We start from the raw sequence: 14,498 nt of genomic DNA, 5'->3' as shown, positions 1-14,498 counted from the left end.
TATACGTATACCGTTCCAACTCTCCCACACTGGGGATTAAATCAGACAGAAGGTGCCTTCATGCCCCCCATACACACCCGACCGCATAGCCTTAGCCCAGTCCAGATGCGCTGTCCAAGACCGTGAACAGAATTTTCACCTTGTCCTGACATCATATTTGTGGTTCATATTTGGAAGCGAGGCCGAATGCGCAGGGCTAATGCCATGTAGCGACGTTTGTTGGTCCGTGAAGATCCCGGATACACGGGATGCTTCGGCACGGAAAAATATCGGCATTCAGTGACGGCTTCCGTCGCCGCTGTTCCGTTGTGTATCAATTCTCATATTCTTCAATCCGGCTCTGGAAGGTGTGCAATTGTGATGGCGAGGCAATTCAGCTCTACACCAATGTGTAAAACGCAGTGTCTCTGAGGCCTGGAGCCGCGGGAACGATTACGGCCGAACGAACCTGGGGACCGTGAAGCATTTCCCGTGACATTCCCGACCGTCGAGCCGATCGAGACCGACGATGCCGAAGCCGAGTCACGTCATCGCTCGGCACGGCCACCATGCAAGGCACCGCTCGCCACCTCTGGCTCAACCGAAGGAAATAATGACAAACGAAAGGGACGAGACACCACTAGCCAATCATACCAGCCACAGAATTTGGTTTCCAACACGTCATCCAATCGGTGCGCATTTTCAACGCCGAAATGGAGCGCCTGTCCCAAAGGCACACTTGATTTGGTCTTGTTTCGTCCGGAACCATCCTCTGACGAATCTATCTCGGCATTGGACTTCTCGGGGCAGGTGCTTCTTCCAAAGTGGGTTCCCACTTCCCCGTATGCGCGAATAACCCTCGTCCGGGGGTCTGAAGACAAGTCGTCGTTGTTGAGCGTCGTCATTGTCTCGCTAGGCGAGCCGGCACTCCGGGGGTGGAAGGAATTATGTCGCCGTGCAGTGGCTCTCCCCCAGTGTTCGGTCCACAGAACAGTGTCTCCCCACGAATGAGAAAGATCTCTGGGGACAACAGACTTTGCACCGCAAGTTTCTGGAACGTCGTGGTGTGGGCAAATTGAGGAGTTGATGTTGGAATCGGCGTCTTACAAAAGGGCACCGTCGTCCTGCCAGGTCGCTTCGAGGACGTCAATTTTTCTTCTCAACCTCGACGACCATTGTCACTCCTTTCCCTCTTTAATCTTGACTTTTACATACTCTTTCTGTCTGTCGAACATAACTTATCTCTCGTTACATACTCTACCCTCCGGCTCTAAAGAAGCTCAGGCAACTTGGGATTCAAAGTTACTTTACGGATATCCCCTTAGAGTGTCAGCTCCGCCCTCGCTCAACTTCAACCGCATAAAATGGGTCACGAGTCAAGTGCGTATCATGGGGAGGGTATCACCCCGGCGGGGAACTCCAGTGCCTTCTCTAGTGCGGGCGTCTCGATGTCAGATAACTCGACACCGGGGAAGCCTCTCCGTCCCGTGACCGGTGTAGACACGCCTATCCCTCGACTGACCGCTCGGTCCTTGGTGATGGCGCTCTTTGTGTCAATGGGTGGACTGCTCTTTGGTTATGACACTGGCCAGATTTCTGGATTCCAGGAGATGGACAACTACCTGCAACGGTATGGCGAGTTGAAGGCAAATGGAAAGTACGAATTCAGTGACACTCGGTCAGGGCTGATTGTCGGCTTGCTCTCTATTGGAACTTTGATTGGTGCCCTGTGTGCTGCCCCCGTGGCGGACTTCTTGGGCCGGAAATGGTCCATTACAATCTGGTGCATCGTTCTCAACATTGGATTGATCGTTCAGATCTCCTCACCTTCGGGCCACTGGTGGCAGATGGTTGTGGGTCGTTGGGTGACTGGCCTTGGTGTAGGTGGCTGCTCCTTGCTCGTTCCTATGTATCAGGGTGAGAGCGCCCCTCGACACATTCGTGGTGCTATGATCTGTTGCTATCAGCTCTTCGTCACGCTGGGCATCTTCCTCGCCTACTGCATTAACTTGGGCACTCATACCATGGACGGGACAGCCCAGTGGCGCATCACCCTAGGTCTGACATTCCTCTTCGCCTTGATTTTGGGAGGTGGCATGGTCTTCTTCCCTGAGAGTCCCCGCTACGACTTCCGCCATGGGAAGGTCGAGCGGGCCCAGAGCACATTGGCCAAGTTATACGGTGTGCCGGAAAACCACGTGCGGATTCTCGAGGAGCTTGAGGAGATCCGCGAGCAATTTGAAAAGGAGTCCGAAGACCAAGCATGGCACGAGTTCATCACTGCCCCCCGGATGTTCTACCGAATCGCCCTTGGTATGGCCCTGCAGAGTCTGCAGCAGCTCACTGGTGCCAACTACTTTTTCTACTACGTGAGTGTCTTGATACGTCTTGAGCGTCGACCATCCTTTGCCACATTTACAGCTGCTAATCACGTTCCATCACATTCAGGGTACGACTATCTTCCAAGGTGCCGGTATTTCAGACAGCTTCATTACCCAGGTCATCCTAGGCGCTGTTAATTTCGGCACAACCTTCGGAGGACTCTACGTTGTCGAGAACTTTGGTCGGCGCAAGTCTCTCATGGTCGGTGCAGCGTGGATGTTTGTCATGTTCATGATTTTCGCTTCGCTGGGTCATTTTGCGCTCGACGTCAACAATCCCGAGAACACACCCGGTGTAGGCAAAGGCATGATTGTTGTGACCTGCCTCTTCATCGCCGCTTATGCTATGACGTGGGGCCCTATGGTCTGGGCCATTGTTGCCGAGCTGTTCCCGTCCAAGTATCGCGCCAAGGGCATGGCCCTGGCGACCGCCTCGAACTGGGCGTGGAACTTCCTCATCTCGTTCTTTACGCCTTTCATCACCAGCTCGATCGATTTCGCCTACGGTTACGTCTTCGCCGGCTGCCTGCTCGCTGGTATCTTCGTTATTTACTTCTTTGTGATCGAGGGCAAAGGTCGCACCCTCGAGGAACTTGACTACATGTATGTCCACAAAGTTGCTCCCTGGAAGAGCAGCAACTATGAGCTGCCCCACCAGAACTCGGAGTGGCAGCCCGAGGAGGCGCCTCATGGTCGCAAGGAGCAAGAAATGTACCACGCCGAGAACGCCTGAGCGATCAATCATGGCTGTGCCAGTCCTTGCCTCTGGGCTATCTTTGCCCTCCTTCTTTCATCAAATTCACTTCATCTTTTGGGTTTCTTTTTCCCTTACCGGATACTGTTTGTCTTTTTGAATTCTCTGTCTGCATTTTAGGCGTTGTCATATGATGGTCTACGGCCACTGGACTGGCAGGGGCGCATGGAGGTTATACATAGAATTTGTGCTGGCTTTTGATGAACGTCATGAATTCGAGATCTACAACATCTTGAATCTTGTGCATATCTTTGTGCTCGTCTCTTTCGATGAATATTAAAAATGAATCATTCTACGCTTCTGAGTGCGGCTGTTGACAGCGATCGAGCGCCGTTGCTTACCTCTATCGTATCTGGTTTTAATTGGGCTTGTGGATGATAATCGAATAAATTTGAATCTAAACAATGATCAAAGCAAGCGGCATACTCTCCGTAAAGTACACAAGATGCCAAACGACTTGCAATAGCAGTGTAATCTAAAGTCACATTGGACAGAAGGAAAGGGCAGGAAACTATTTTCATGCCGGGGAAGTGCGTCGATGAACATGATCGAGCCAAGGTACTAGACTCGGAACTTTTAATAGGGAGTAGCTCTCGCAGATGAAACGACATTGCTCGAGGTGATGGGCACGGGGGTGTGAGGTGTGTGAGGTGTGTGAGGTGTGTGAGGTGTGTGAGGTGTGTGAGGTGTGTGAGGTGTGTGAGGTGTGTGAGGTGTGTGAGGTGTGTGAGGTGTGTGAGGTGTGTGAGGTGTGTGAGGTGTGTGAGGTGTGTGAGGTGTGTGAGGTGTGTGAGGTGTGTGAGGTGTGTGAGGTGTGTGAGGTCGATGACTCGATGACTGAACAACGGATGTAGAGTGGGTGTGAATGCGGTGGCTCGAGGTGCGAGTGACGGGCGTCTTGGGAGTTGTCGTGGGAGTGTGACTGTGAGGGCGACGGCTCGATGCCTTGGTCGTCAAGGTCGTTGGTGTGTGGCTTGGATGATGGTGGGCTTGTTCCCTCCTCACATCATCCGATTGAGAGCTTCCGGTGGACTTGCCGAGCTTGGCAACCAGGCTGTCCCCGATGGATTTGATGCTCTTCTCGAAAGTGTGTCCGTCTTTGGCATGCCAATCCGCCTTTTTCCCGGGAACGGCATCTTTGCTGGTGAATCCGATGTACATGACATCTTTCTTCGAGTGACCGCTATCACCATCTAGCTTTTCGCCTGGGAAGCAGAGCTTTGCCATGGACAGAGACGATTCTCCCGTTACGTGGCCCCCATTGGTATCTCCCCAGATGCCGTAGTGCTGGTCACTCTCACGTTAGAAGATCAACTGGAAACGAAAGGTTTAGGGCTGTCAACTAACCAGTTGGCCGTTACAGACAACAGCCATCACACTGAGCGGCTCCATGCCGTACTTCTTTGGGTCAAATTTAGGATTTCCGTCCTCATTTCCAAAGACCACGTAGGGGTGAACATTCGCGTTCAAGTCAGAAATGCCAAACTCCTTGACATCGTCCTTGAACGCTGTCTGTCCTTGTCCGCTGGGATCGTTGGAGCATGCGCCAGCGCTATTGTTCGCTCCATCACAGTCGATGTCCATATCAGCGTATGTGCCACCGTTCGAGCTGGAGTGCAGGAAGATTGCGCCCGGAATATCTCCACAGTAGGCCACATCGCTTTTACCAGAGGCACCATCACTGAATTTTCCCTGGAGAACTTTGTTGCACTTCGCGCTCTGCAGGCAGTCAGAAACAGGTCAGCTGGTTGATTCTCTCGGTGGCGAGGTAGGTCACAGTACCTTGTGGGTTTGGTATAGTTCTTTCAGATGCGATGGCAGTTCGTATGCCGGAGATAGCCCAGCAAGCGCCAGAAATAAAAACACCGGGGTATGCATTGAGGGCAAAGCGTAAGGTAATAGATGAGAACAGGTAAAAGGGAAATTGATGGTGTTGGTATCGAAAAATGTCCTGCGGTTTTCCCATCCATTTATACGTATTCGAGAGGGGTTTCTTTCACACTGTCGCCATTTTAAGAAACTGGTGATCGACGGATGATCGATGCGCGGGCGATTCCCATGCAAAGGGTGTCTGTGAATAGTTGGTAGCGGAAAGTCATGACAGAATCGATCCCATATGTCTTTGCTAGGTCTTTCCCTCTTGTAAGTCGTAGATACCACAGGAAGTGCGGTCTTTGGTTGGCCGCAACAGTGTGGCGTTGGGGTCCACGCAAGCAACGCGATGTTTCAGTGAAGATGATCAACCGATGTCTATAGACAACAGGAAGATTGTGAAACGCGCACATCTGGGGCCGAACTCGCTGTTGGGCCTGAGAATTTGCACTTTACTCCTGAACTGGAGGATTTGACCGAGTCGTCATCGAGGAACGAGATTAAAGATGACAGTACTTCTTTGCCTCTGGGGCCGTTACAAAGATCTGCAATGGGAAGATGAACAGGCGATTGGGGCCAAATTGTTTCATGTTTTCTGAAGCAACCCTGACCGCTTTGGCCAATCAAAGGAAGAGAGAAGAGCAAGGAGAGGAAACGGTAATACACGAGACTTTAGCCACTGGCGACCGTTCAGTTCTGTTTGGGCCGATGAATGTGGTCATTGCAAGAAGGCTTGGGGATCGTCACCTGCCCAAGAAGTGCTGGGTATCACCTAGGGCTGATGAGAAAGTGAATACAATGCCTGTCCGTCCCCTTGTGTTGCAAATACTTTTTCGATCTTAGGCTCTGGTATTCCGCTCTTTGTAACAGACCTTAAACTAATACTCAAATGCTCGGATACCAATCTTCCAATGAGGCAACTCGCTGACTTGTGGTGCGACCCCAAGGGTACCTGCGTAGTATCGTAGATAGCCGCTGGCAATGGATGAGATTGACGGAAAAAATACCTTTGTCAGAATGCAGGTAATGTTATTCTTCTAAAAAAAGAACATTGTCAGACCGGTCCTCCCGTATACTCATCTTGAATCTTAAGGTCCTAAACGCGATCGATTGAGTTCTGGTGCAGACTAAATTGAACACACAAACCGGAGGCGAGGGTCGCAAAGAATGCGTATTAAGACATATCAGTCAAAAATGATTCATTCAATTTGAAATCGCTCTCTCCCACCCCACGTTACAGCTTCGACTTCGACTTCATTTCCTGTTGGGTTACTATCATTCGATCGCTGTCGTTGCGGTCCCGTGTCTCCAGGGTCCTCAGCATACGACGCAGTATCTTCCCGCTCGCGCTCTTCGGTATTTCATCCACTATTTCGACCTCCGTGACCCACTTGTGGCGCACTTTATTGTCACGCACATAGGCCATGAGCTTTTGCAAGCGCTCCATAATGGCTCCTCGATCCATTCCCTGGCAAAGGCCCGGCTTCAGGACCACGTACGCTTTGGGGCGCTGGCCTGTGTAGTCATCTGGAATGGGGCCAACAGCCACGTCTTCCACGTCCGGATGTCCTAGTAGCAGATCTTCAATCTCAGCGGGGGCAACGGCGATTCCTTTGACTTTGATCATTTCCTTGATCCGGTCAGTGATGGTGATCAAGCCTTCCTCATCGATGAACCCCACGTCCCCGGTGTGTAGCCATCCTTCGCTGTCGAAAGTCTCTGCAGTTGCCTTTTCGTTGTTCAAGTAGCCCATGACGATCTGAGGGCCTCGTGCCAATATCTCGCCGGGTTCATTGTAGCCAAGCTCCTTGCCTGTGTCGGGGTCGACGATCTTCACCTCGGTGTTCGCGACGATGGTCCCGCCGCAATGCGCATACTTGTAAGTAGATTTCTCGATGGGGTGCGCCGTTATACAGCTGCATGACTCGGTCATTCCGTAACCCTGCTTGAAGCCGGTATTGGGGAATCGACGCTGAAGCTCTTGTATGACCTCGGAAGACAGCGGCGCTGCGCCTGATGAAAACCTCCGAATATGGGAGAGGTCAAACTCCCTGACGATCGGATCCCGAAGCAGTCTGATCAGAATCGGTGGAACAAGTAATAGCTCTGCGATCTGGTATTGAACAACCGTATCTAGCATGGCTTTCATCGTGAATGCAGGTAGCATGTAAACCTCGGCGTTTCGAAATACTGGGAGGTGCATTTGATGGACCAGGCCAGTGACTTTGATCATCAGCAATCAGTTGTCTTGAGCAGCGGGGGAAGTATATTGAATTTCAACTGACTATGGAATAACGGCAGTACGGCAAGGACTTTTTTGTTCTCTTTGGGCGTAATCTGCTCAACTTGCATACTTTGAGCAATCACGTTGTGGTGAGCAATCATAACCTAGACAGTCGATTAATGATAAGCTCAAGAAGGTTGTCCCTATGACTGGACATTTCCTTACAGCTTTCGGTAAACCAGTTGTCCCGCTGCTGAAGCTCAAAAAGCCGCAAAGGTCTTTGTTGGTCTGTCCTAGAGGAATCGTCAAGGGTGCAGCTTGACGGTGCGCTCCCAAACTGGCCCCAAAGATAACGAGGTCTTGAATGGACGTAAACCCCTCCTGCTTCCCTTCCAGAAGAACAATGCGGTCTTGGGGAATACCAGCATTCCTGGCAGCTGGAACTGCTACAGATAGAGACGTCGCAGCAGTCATGAGAACCTTGGCTTGGGCAGTGCGAAGCGCAAACGTCATCTCTTCGACGTTGTAGGCCGGCGACGCCCCCGAAACTATCCCACCTATTGAGATAGTTAGACCCACTTCATTGGAAACGTGTCCACAGTGAAATGCGAGGGCTCAATACCAATGCGGTTCGTAGCGAACATGGCAACAGGATACCACACAGTATTCGGACTAAAGAGAGCCACTACATCTCCCTTTGAGATTCCAAACTTCTGCTCCAATGCAGTTGAAATCTTGACCGCATAATCCTTTACTTGATCATATGCAATTCTCTCATTGGTTGCTGCATTTGTGAAACCCCCAGAATGCAAGCCTCCGTCTTGACTCAAAGGTGAAGCGGGCGACTCAAAAAGCCAATCCCAGATGGTAATGTTCTCGGGTACTTGAAGGCATCAGCGAAAAGGTCTTGTGTGGCAAACTAGCAGCTTCGCGCATCATGGTTTTATGAGCAAGTAGAGACTCACTTACCAGAGATTGCAGGTTGCTGGGACTTGAAAATCATGTTTGCTGCTAAGTTGAGTGTTAAGCCTTAATCTTCTTGTTACCTTGACAAAGACAAATTGTGGAGTTGATTCCTCCAGAGGTCTTCAACTCTGTTTGCTGGCTGTATGTCACAGCAATGAAATTGCTTAACTTGTAGGCTGCGAATGCATCAACCCCAGACTGTAGACGCGAGTGGGGTTTCAATCGAGGGATGTCCTGAAGGTGCAACTAATTGAAGGTGCATGGCTGAATAATACCAAAAGCTGGAAGTCTTACCCCGCTTAGAAATGACCGCTGTATCCCTTTTTGCCTGATCAAGTCGCTCGGGAGCCAAGGCGCAGGGCTCTGTTCCTCATGAATAAAGCAAACTAATCCAAGGAAAACAGATATTGGACCTCGGTAAATTATGGCCAGGTGTTTGAGATCTGTTTAACACACATCGATCACCCCCATGCTCAAATAAGAGAATCGGTTTGTATGGCGAGGGAATATTGTATGAACCGCGATGGGAAGTAATTGAAGACATCACTAGATTCGGTGATTGCACGAGGAATCAAGATACATATTTGAAATACAACCAGGCGTAAAAATGTGTCTGGCTGCCACGAGGCCACCGATTGTGCCTTGGTGATGGATCACCACATTCCAGGTCAGTTCCACTAGACTCGGTTCGAGTTCGGGTGGGGAGGGCTGGGAAGACTGGGAATGCGGAGAAGCCGAGTGGGGTAAGTGAATTGGCATGAAAGTCTTTGTGCTTCCAAGAAAGGAAGATCCCGATCAAGCAAGACGGGGATATAGATCATTGGACGTGGTGAGGCTCGGACAAAAATGTACTAGCTTAACTTTGCTAGTGAAGATTGATGAGATCCCACAGTCTTCCATTGCACCAGGACACGTTCTTGTTACCGTACCTCAAATTGGACACACTTTCATTTTCCATTTCAGGATCGCGTCGGCATGCGAGAATCTCCTCGCAGTTCCATAATGAAAAATATCGATTGACTACTTTTTTGCCACCCAATTAAGGCAATTCATGGGGCTAATTGCATGGCGTTAATTTCACCTACCAGCACTTTCCGACACAAGAGTGCTTCAGTGTCGACAGATAGTATTACTGTTTGGCATAGGTTTGATTATCATCTCGTACAGCTTGGAAGGCGACAAAGTCAACCTTCGGCCTGTAGAGTGAGATGAAGAACAAACAATGACTCGGTTGACTGGTCCTAGATTGACAATTTCTGGATTTGGTAGGTTTGAGTCGGTCTGTGATGAAAGCACACTAATCGAAGGCGGCAATCCGAGAGATTCCACGTGACCTATCGTCTAGACCCGGACGGGTAATTCAAAAAGGAAGAGCCGCTTTCCGAAAGTGGCAAGGGCCCGAAATAAGATCCACTGCGACGGAAAAATCGACTCGATTGAAGAGGGAAAAATGTATTGACAGCCAAGCTTGACGCAATTTTTGTGCGCACTAATGAAGTGATACCTGATCGATCTTGAGCCTCGGATGAAGGAAGTCCCGTGACAACTTGGGCCAGCGCTAGCCTCTCGTCATTGAAAGCCCCCTTGAGATTGTCACTCTTGATAGACCGCGCCCACAGTCAAGACTACTTCTCTATCTGTTGGAAGACGCGAACCCTTGGACCTCTTGACTTTTCATCCTGACATTGTTGCAATTTTGCACGCAAGCATGTCGGCTCCCAATAGGTCCAAGCCCAAAGGTCACTCTACAGTCACTCAGACTTACCTTTTAGCCTACAATGCCCTGTGCGCGACACTATGGCTCCGGGTCTTGTCTGGGGTGATCTCTACGTTGGTCTCGTCCGGCAGTAGCTCTGATATCTATAAATCTCTTGAGCCGTGGACCCGCTTCGCACAAACTTTGGCCGCGGCAGAAGTTCTTCATGCAGCATTTGGTAAACCGTCAAATCAGAAGCTTTCAGAGGAGAGGCGCCGACGACCAATCCACTAACCATTTTTTTTCCAGGCATCACCCGTTCCCCTGTCTTCACTACTTTTACTCAATCCTTTGCTCGAACTGTCCAAGTCTGGGCTGTGAACTATGCGTTTGCAGAAACAACCTCATCGTCTTATGCCTATCCGGCAATGATTCTTGCATGGTCCACTGCCGATGTGATTCGGTACACCTACTTTATTGTGATTCTCGCTGGACAATCCAACGTCGGTCTCTTGAGGTGGCTTCGGTGAGTTGATATTGAAACCCTTTGGCCCAGCTGCGTAGATTACTGCGTTATTTCCTGAGGAGCTCTTGAGAAGTGCCGAGGGGCAGGCACGGCGATGGAACAGCAGAAGCTGACCGATCACTACCTTAGGTACTCACTCTTTGTTGTTTTGTATCCGGTCGGAATCAGTAGTGAATGGTGGTTGATGTACAAATCCATCTCAATCACCAACAGCAACGCGCTCGCTGCTTTGTACTGTTTCTTCCTCGCACTTTATGGGCCCGGTAAGAGAGCACCTTTGAGACATTCCTATCACACGAACCCAGGACTTATCTTGTCACAAATTGACAGGATCCATTATGATGTACAAGTACATGTTGAAGCAACGGCGGAAGGTGTTGGCACGGGTATAATCCATTTCCGGGTCAAGCAGAAAGCGCTCGAATGGACGACCCGAGCACTTTGTGTATATCTACGCTCTGGATTGTAGGTCCTTGAGCTCTCAAAGTACATGGGGGAGAGAACTAGAAAATGAAAGCTCCTGGAAAGCCTAGTGACGACGGCTCGTCTTATCCCCCGAGCATAACTCAAATCAAAAATTTGCCTTGTCCCCACTGCGCACGGCTAGCCAAGCTTCAACAATGTCTTAATTCCTAATCCGAAAACTTGCCTTCAAAGGTCTGCATGAACCGCTTAGAACGTATGTAGCTTCATCCATCCACTCCTCGATCGCGGTGGATGCCATTCGAAGGGCTGTTTTGAAATTCCTAAGGAAATTTGTAAGACTCCAATTTTTAGTTCTGTTTTGTTTGGGTCTGTCGAATAGAGGGCTGGAGTGTCCCGAGTACTCACGGGTCCTTGATACTGGGCTTACGCGGTATATATATACTTAGCCCATAGACGTGGGAACCGTGCGGCAGGTGACATGGAGAAACCGGATGGACCCGGTTGTCAGTGAAGTACTCCGAACATGGCCGGGGCAGGAGCTCACTACTACCACATTATGGATAGTCAGCACTCTTCGCGTTGAGAATTCATCAATACCTATCACGGGCGGGGGACGCACGAAAGTGAATCTCTGTGACGCCAAACTTCAATTGCAAGGGGCCGGGTTGGTATTATGAAGGTAAATCACGAACAGACAGGTGATTGGCGCATTATCAACCATAGATATCCGGTCCTGCGCCGCGACCGACAAGCGTCTTCAAGATTTGGGACTCGGATAATGCATTGCTCCTACTTTGATTTCTTAGGTGCAAAGTAGACCTCGTAAGCCGATCGCGAAGAGTTGCCTATTTCTGCGCTGGGGGCCCCCGCACCGCCACAGTATTGATCGAAGCTTTTTCCGACCGAGGAAATGAGAACTAAGGGCATCGAGACTCTATGGCTATTGGACAGCGTATGCGGCCCAAGCTCTGGAAACAGCCGGATATGGGCTGCTAGAATGAGATGATCGCGCGTACTAGTGAGTGAGAACACCACTGTAGGAGACAATTGCGCCCACAGGTCCGTCGCAGGAATATCTTGCTTCTATTGTCAAGGCATTGACCAGGAAACCCGCGTAGGTCGCTCAATTTGGCACGAGCTTACAATATAGTACATGATCCGGCAGGTATATAAAGTACGAGGATCGGTGGATGAATTCGCAGTATTCGTGTTCTGCCGGGCGCACTGGTGAGATCATGAGCTAGCTGGCTGGAAACTTCTCATCTATGTCGGGCGTAAGTACATTTGCGATTGCGTTTGCTATTGAAACCTGTAGCCGCAAGCACAGGAATCCAAATTACTGCAGATTCATGCTGTTCCCGTGGAAAAGGTTGACCTTGTAGCCCTACCGGGTTTCTTCTCAAGAGGAAAATAACACAAGAGGATGTCACCACAGATCATTACCTGGTCCTCGGCCGACTTTGTGACGTCGGTGGAGAACCACGCTCGGAGAGACGCTTACAGAGAATAAGCCTCAGGGTCAGGTCCAGTCACCAAGGGAAACAACAGCGACCCTGTTTGTTTCCACTTTTCTGCTCCAAATCGGGGTCAAGCTGAGCTCCTGCCCTACGCCATACCACCTCCCGAAATACTTTAAAAGCTCGAGTTCACTACCCAGCCTGGTTGCCGATCTGTTCCCCATCTTCGGTCAAAAGTCTGGGTGTTCAAGTGTTGGGAGTACGGAGAGCGCACCATTACGGTCTTCTCAAGTCTCTCTTCTCTGACTTTGTGGCACTCACGGACTCCTTGATCACGAATTCTCTGTACTCTCGCCTGTACCGCTCATCCCAGCTGCCCAGCCTCTGAATCTTGAAGAGATGAACAAGAACGACGTCACTTGGCAGAGGCGGACCTTGACGCTGTTGGCCGTTCTGCCACTCGTCGCCGCTATTCCCGCTCCGACCGGCGATGCCTCTAATGTGAATGCCCTGCAACCTCCCCAGCCCGTCATTACTCCTTCGCCTGTGCGAAAGGACCCTTCGCCGATCATCCAGCGAGGTATCATCAGCGATTTAGAGTCCGATGTGAATAGCATCCTGTCAGGGCTGGGGTCAGACATTCCATCGTGGGTCGCCTCTGGAGTGCCCAACTTCTTCCAAGGATTCCCGACCGGTGATTCTGTCGTGAGCTCGCTTGGCTTGCAGAGCTCGGAATTAGCCGCCCTGCCCACCAATGTCTTGAACATTGACCCTTATGCGAACTGGACCAAGTCAGGCTGGAATGTGCGCTTCCACGGCAATGTTTACAAGCAGCCTAATACCTCGCGATCCGACTTGGACAAGCTCGCGAACGTTTTCCTAATTGGCACCGACATCCAGGATTTGCCCGCCTCCCAACAGGACCAGGCTCGTAACTTGACCGCAGAGATTTTTGTCGTTCAGCAGGGTGATGTTGCTGTCAACACCATTCATCTTGAGCCCTCGCCGTCGCAAGGTGCCAGTGGCCAGCCCGGAGGTGGCGGCTCGTCGAACACGACCGGCGGCTCGCAGTCCCTAACCTTGCCCTATAACACTACGGCCGAGGGTGATTTTGACGTCTTTGTGCCTATCAAGGGCAACGGCCTCGATGCAGGCAACGAAACCTCGGCGATTCAGAGGCTCAACACCCATGTGGAGGGCGCTTCACTGGGAAATTCCACTGCCTACCTGGTGCCCCCGACCGGATTGACGGTCATCTCTGACATTGACGATATCTTGCGAGTCACTAAAATTTACGAACCCAAGGAAGGTCTCCTGAATTCGTTCGCCAAGCCATTCACTCCTTGGGAGAACATGCCTGACATTTACCGCAACTGGTCCATCAGTTTGCCGAATATGCACTTTCACTACTTGGTATGTACTCCCTCATCTTCACGGTGAGCCTTCGTGAAGCATGAAGCAGCGCTAATAGGCTCGGTTTAAAGACAACCACTCCTGAACAGGTCACGAGGAACTATATGCAGTTCATCTACAGCACATACCCCGGTGGTTCATTCGACACGCGGCCCTTGAACTTCAGTGATGTTTCCGCTACCCTCTCGATTCGAAAGTTTTTACTGAAGAAAATATTCGAAACATTCCCACAACGCAAGTTCATCTTGGTAGCGGACACCAGTAACAGCGACGTGATGAAAGATTATCCAGAGATGGTGACAGACTTCCCCGGCCAAGTGCAGTGCATCTTCTTGCGCAACACTTCCGCCACGGACTCTGGCGACAAGTTCCCTTACGATACCTCTGGGTTCAAGAATATTTCTCAGAATCAGTACATGTTCTTTAAACATCCTGACGATCTGACCAATTTGGACATTGCCAACGGACAATGCTACAATCAGTCTATCCCCCAGAACCTGACGTACAGTTACCAGGGTCTGCCCTTTGGGTTGGGGAAGGACAACATGGCGGGTCACCACTCTGTGGGTGTTGGAAACCTCTGGGCATTGGTCGCTTCGATTTTTATTGCTGCAGTTCTGTTCTCTTAGGATACTGAAGACTTTTCCTCATATGAATCGACGTGGCCACTCTCTTTTTCCTATTTTGTCTCGGTGAAATAATTGTAGTGCTTAACTTGGACCGACCGGGACACAATTCCAAGACCCCAGTCCATCGTCGAGTATGTACATTTTTAACAGTGCTCTTATGATACAATTTGTCTCT

General features: G+C 50.5%; 5 protein-coding genes across 5 annotated transcripts; 2 read left to right on the top strand and 3 right to left on the bottom strand.

The window, feature by feature from the left end:
* Window positions 1-527: 527 nt before the first annotated feature.
* On the bottom strand, window positions 528-884 carry POX_b01945 (uncharacterized protein; the record flags this gene model as incomplete). The annotated part of the gene is made up of 1 exon (XM_050110867.1): window positions 528-884. The coding sequence occupies one exon, from the start codon at window positions 882-884 to the stop codon at window positions 528-530; it is 357 nt and encodes a 118-aa protein (XP_049971213.1).
* Window positions 885-1,343: 459 nt separating this feature from the next.
* Window positions 1,344-3,093, top strand: POX_b01944 (putative glucose transporter HXT5; the record flags this gene model as incomplete). Its single annotated transcript, XM_050110866.1, has 2 exons — window positions 1,344-2,348; window positions 2,428-3,093. The coding sequence occupies 2 exons, from the start codon at window positions 1,344-1,346 to the stop codon at window positions 3,091-3,093; spliced, it is 1,671 nt and encodes a 556-aa protein (XP_049971212.1).
* A 597-nt stretch (window positions 3,094-3,690) lies between these two features.
* POX_b01943 (Endo-chitosanase B) lies at window positions 3,691-4,992 on the bottom strand (the record flags this gene model as incomplete). Its single annotated transcript, XM_050110865.1, has 3 exons — window positions 3,691-4,401; window positions 4,462-4,833; window positions 4,897-4,992. The coding sequence occupies 3 exons, from the start codon at window positions 4,990-4,992 to the stop codon at window positions 3,691-3,693; spliced, it is 1,179 nt and encodes a 392-aa protein (XP_049971211.1).
* A 1,228-nt stretch (window positions 4,993-6,220) lies between these two features.
* Window positions 6,221-8,213, bottom strand: POX_b01942 (uncharacterized protein; the record flags this gene model as incomplete). Its single annotated transcript, XM_050110864.1, has 5 exons — window positions 6,221-7,209; window positions 7,272-7,374; window positions 7,436-7,767; window positions 7,833-8,093; window positions 8,180-8,213. 5 exons carry the CDS (start codon window positions 8,211-8,213, stop codon window positions 6,221-6,223), a joined length of 1,719 nt encoding a protein of 572 aa, XP_049971210.1.
* Window positions 8,214-9,884: 1,671 nt separating this feature from the next.
* Window positions 9,885-14,323, top strand: POX_b01940 (uncharacterized protein; the record flags this gene model as incomplete). The annotated part of the gene is made up of 5 exons (XM_050110863.1): window positions 9,885-10,110; window positions 10,182-10,398; window positions 10,528-10,661; window positions 12,655-13,694; window positions 13,766-14,323. 5 exons carry the CDS (start codon window positions 9,885-9,887, stop codon window positions 14,321-14,323), a joined length of 2,175 nt encoding a protein of 724 aa, XP_049971209.1.
* Window positions 14,324-14,498: the final 175 nt, after the last annotated feature.

The sequence above is a fragment of the Penicillium oxalicum genome, chromosome II (assembly GCF_001723175.1).
Source record: "Penicillium oxalicum strain HP7-1 chromosome II, whole genome shotgun sequence".
NCBI classification, from domain to species: Eukaryota; Fungi; Ascomycota; class Eurotiomycetes; order Eurotiales; family Aspergillaceae; genus Penicillium; species Penicillium oxalicum.
The sequence above is the reverse complement of the archived record's forward strand: the minus strand, read 5'-3'. Positions and strand labels throughout refer to the sequence as shown.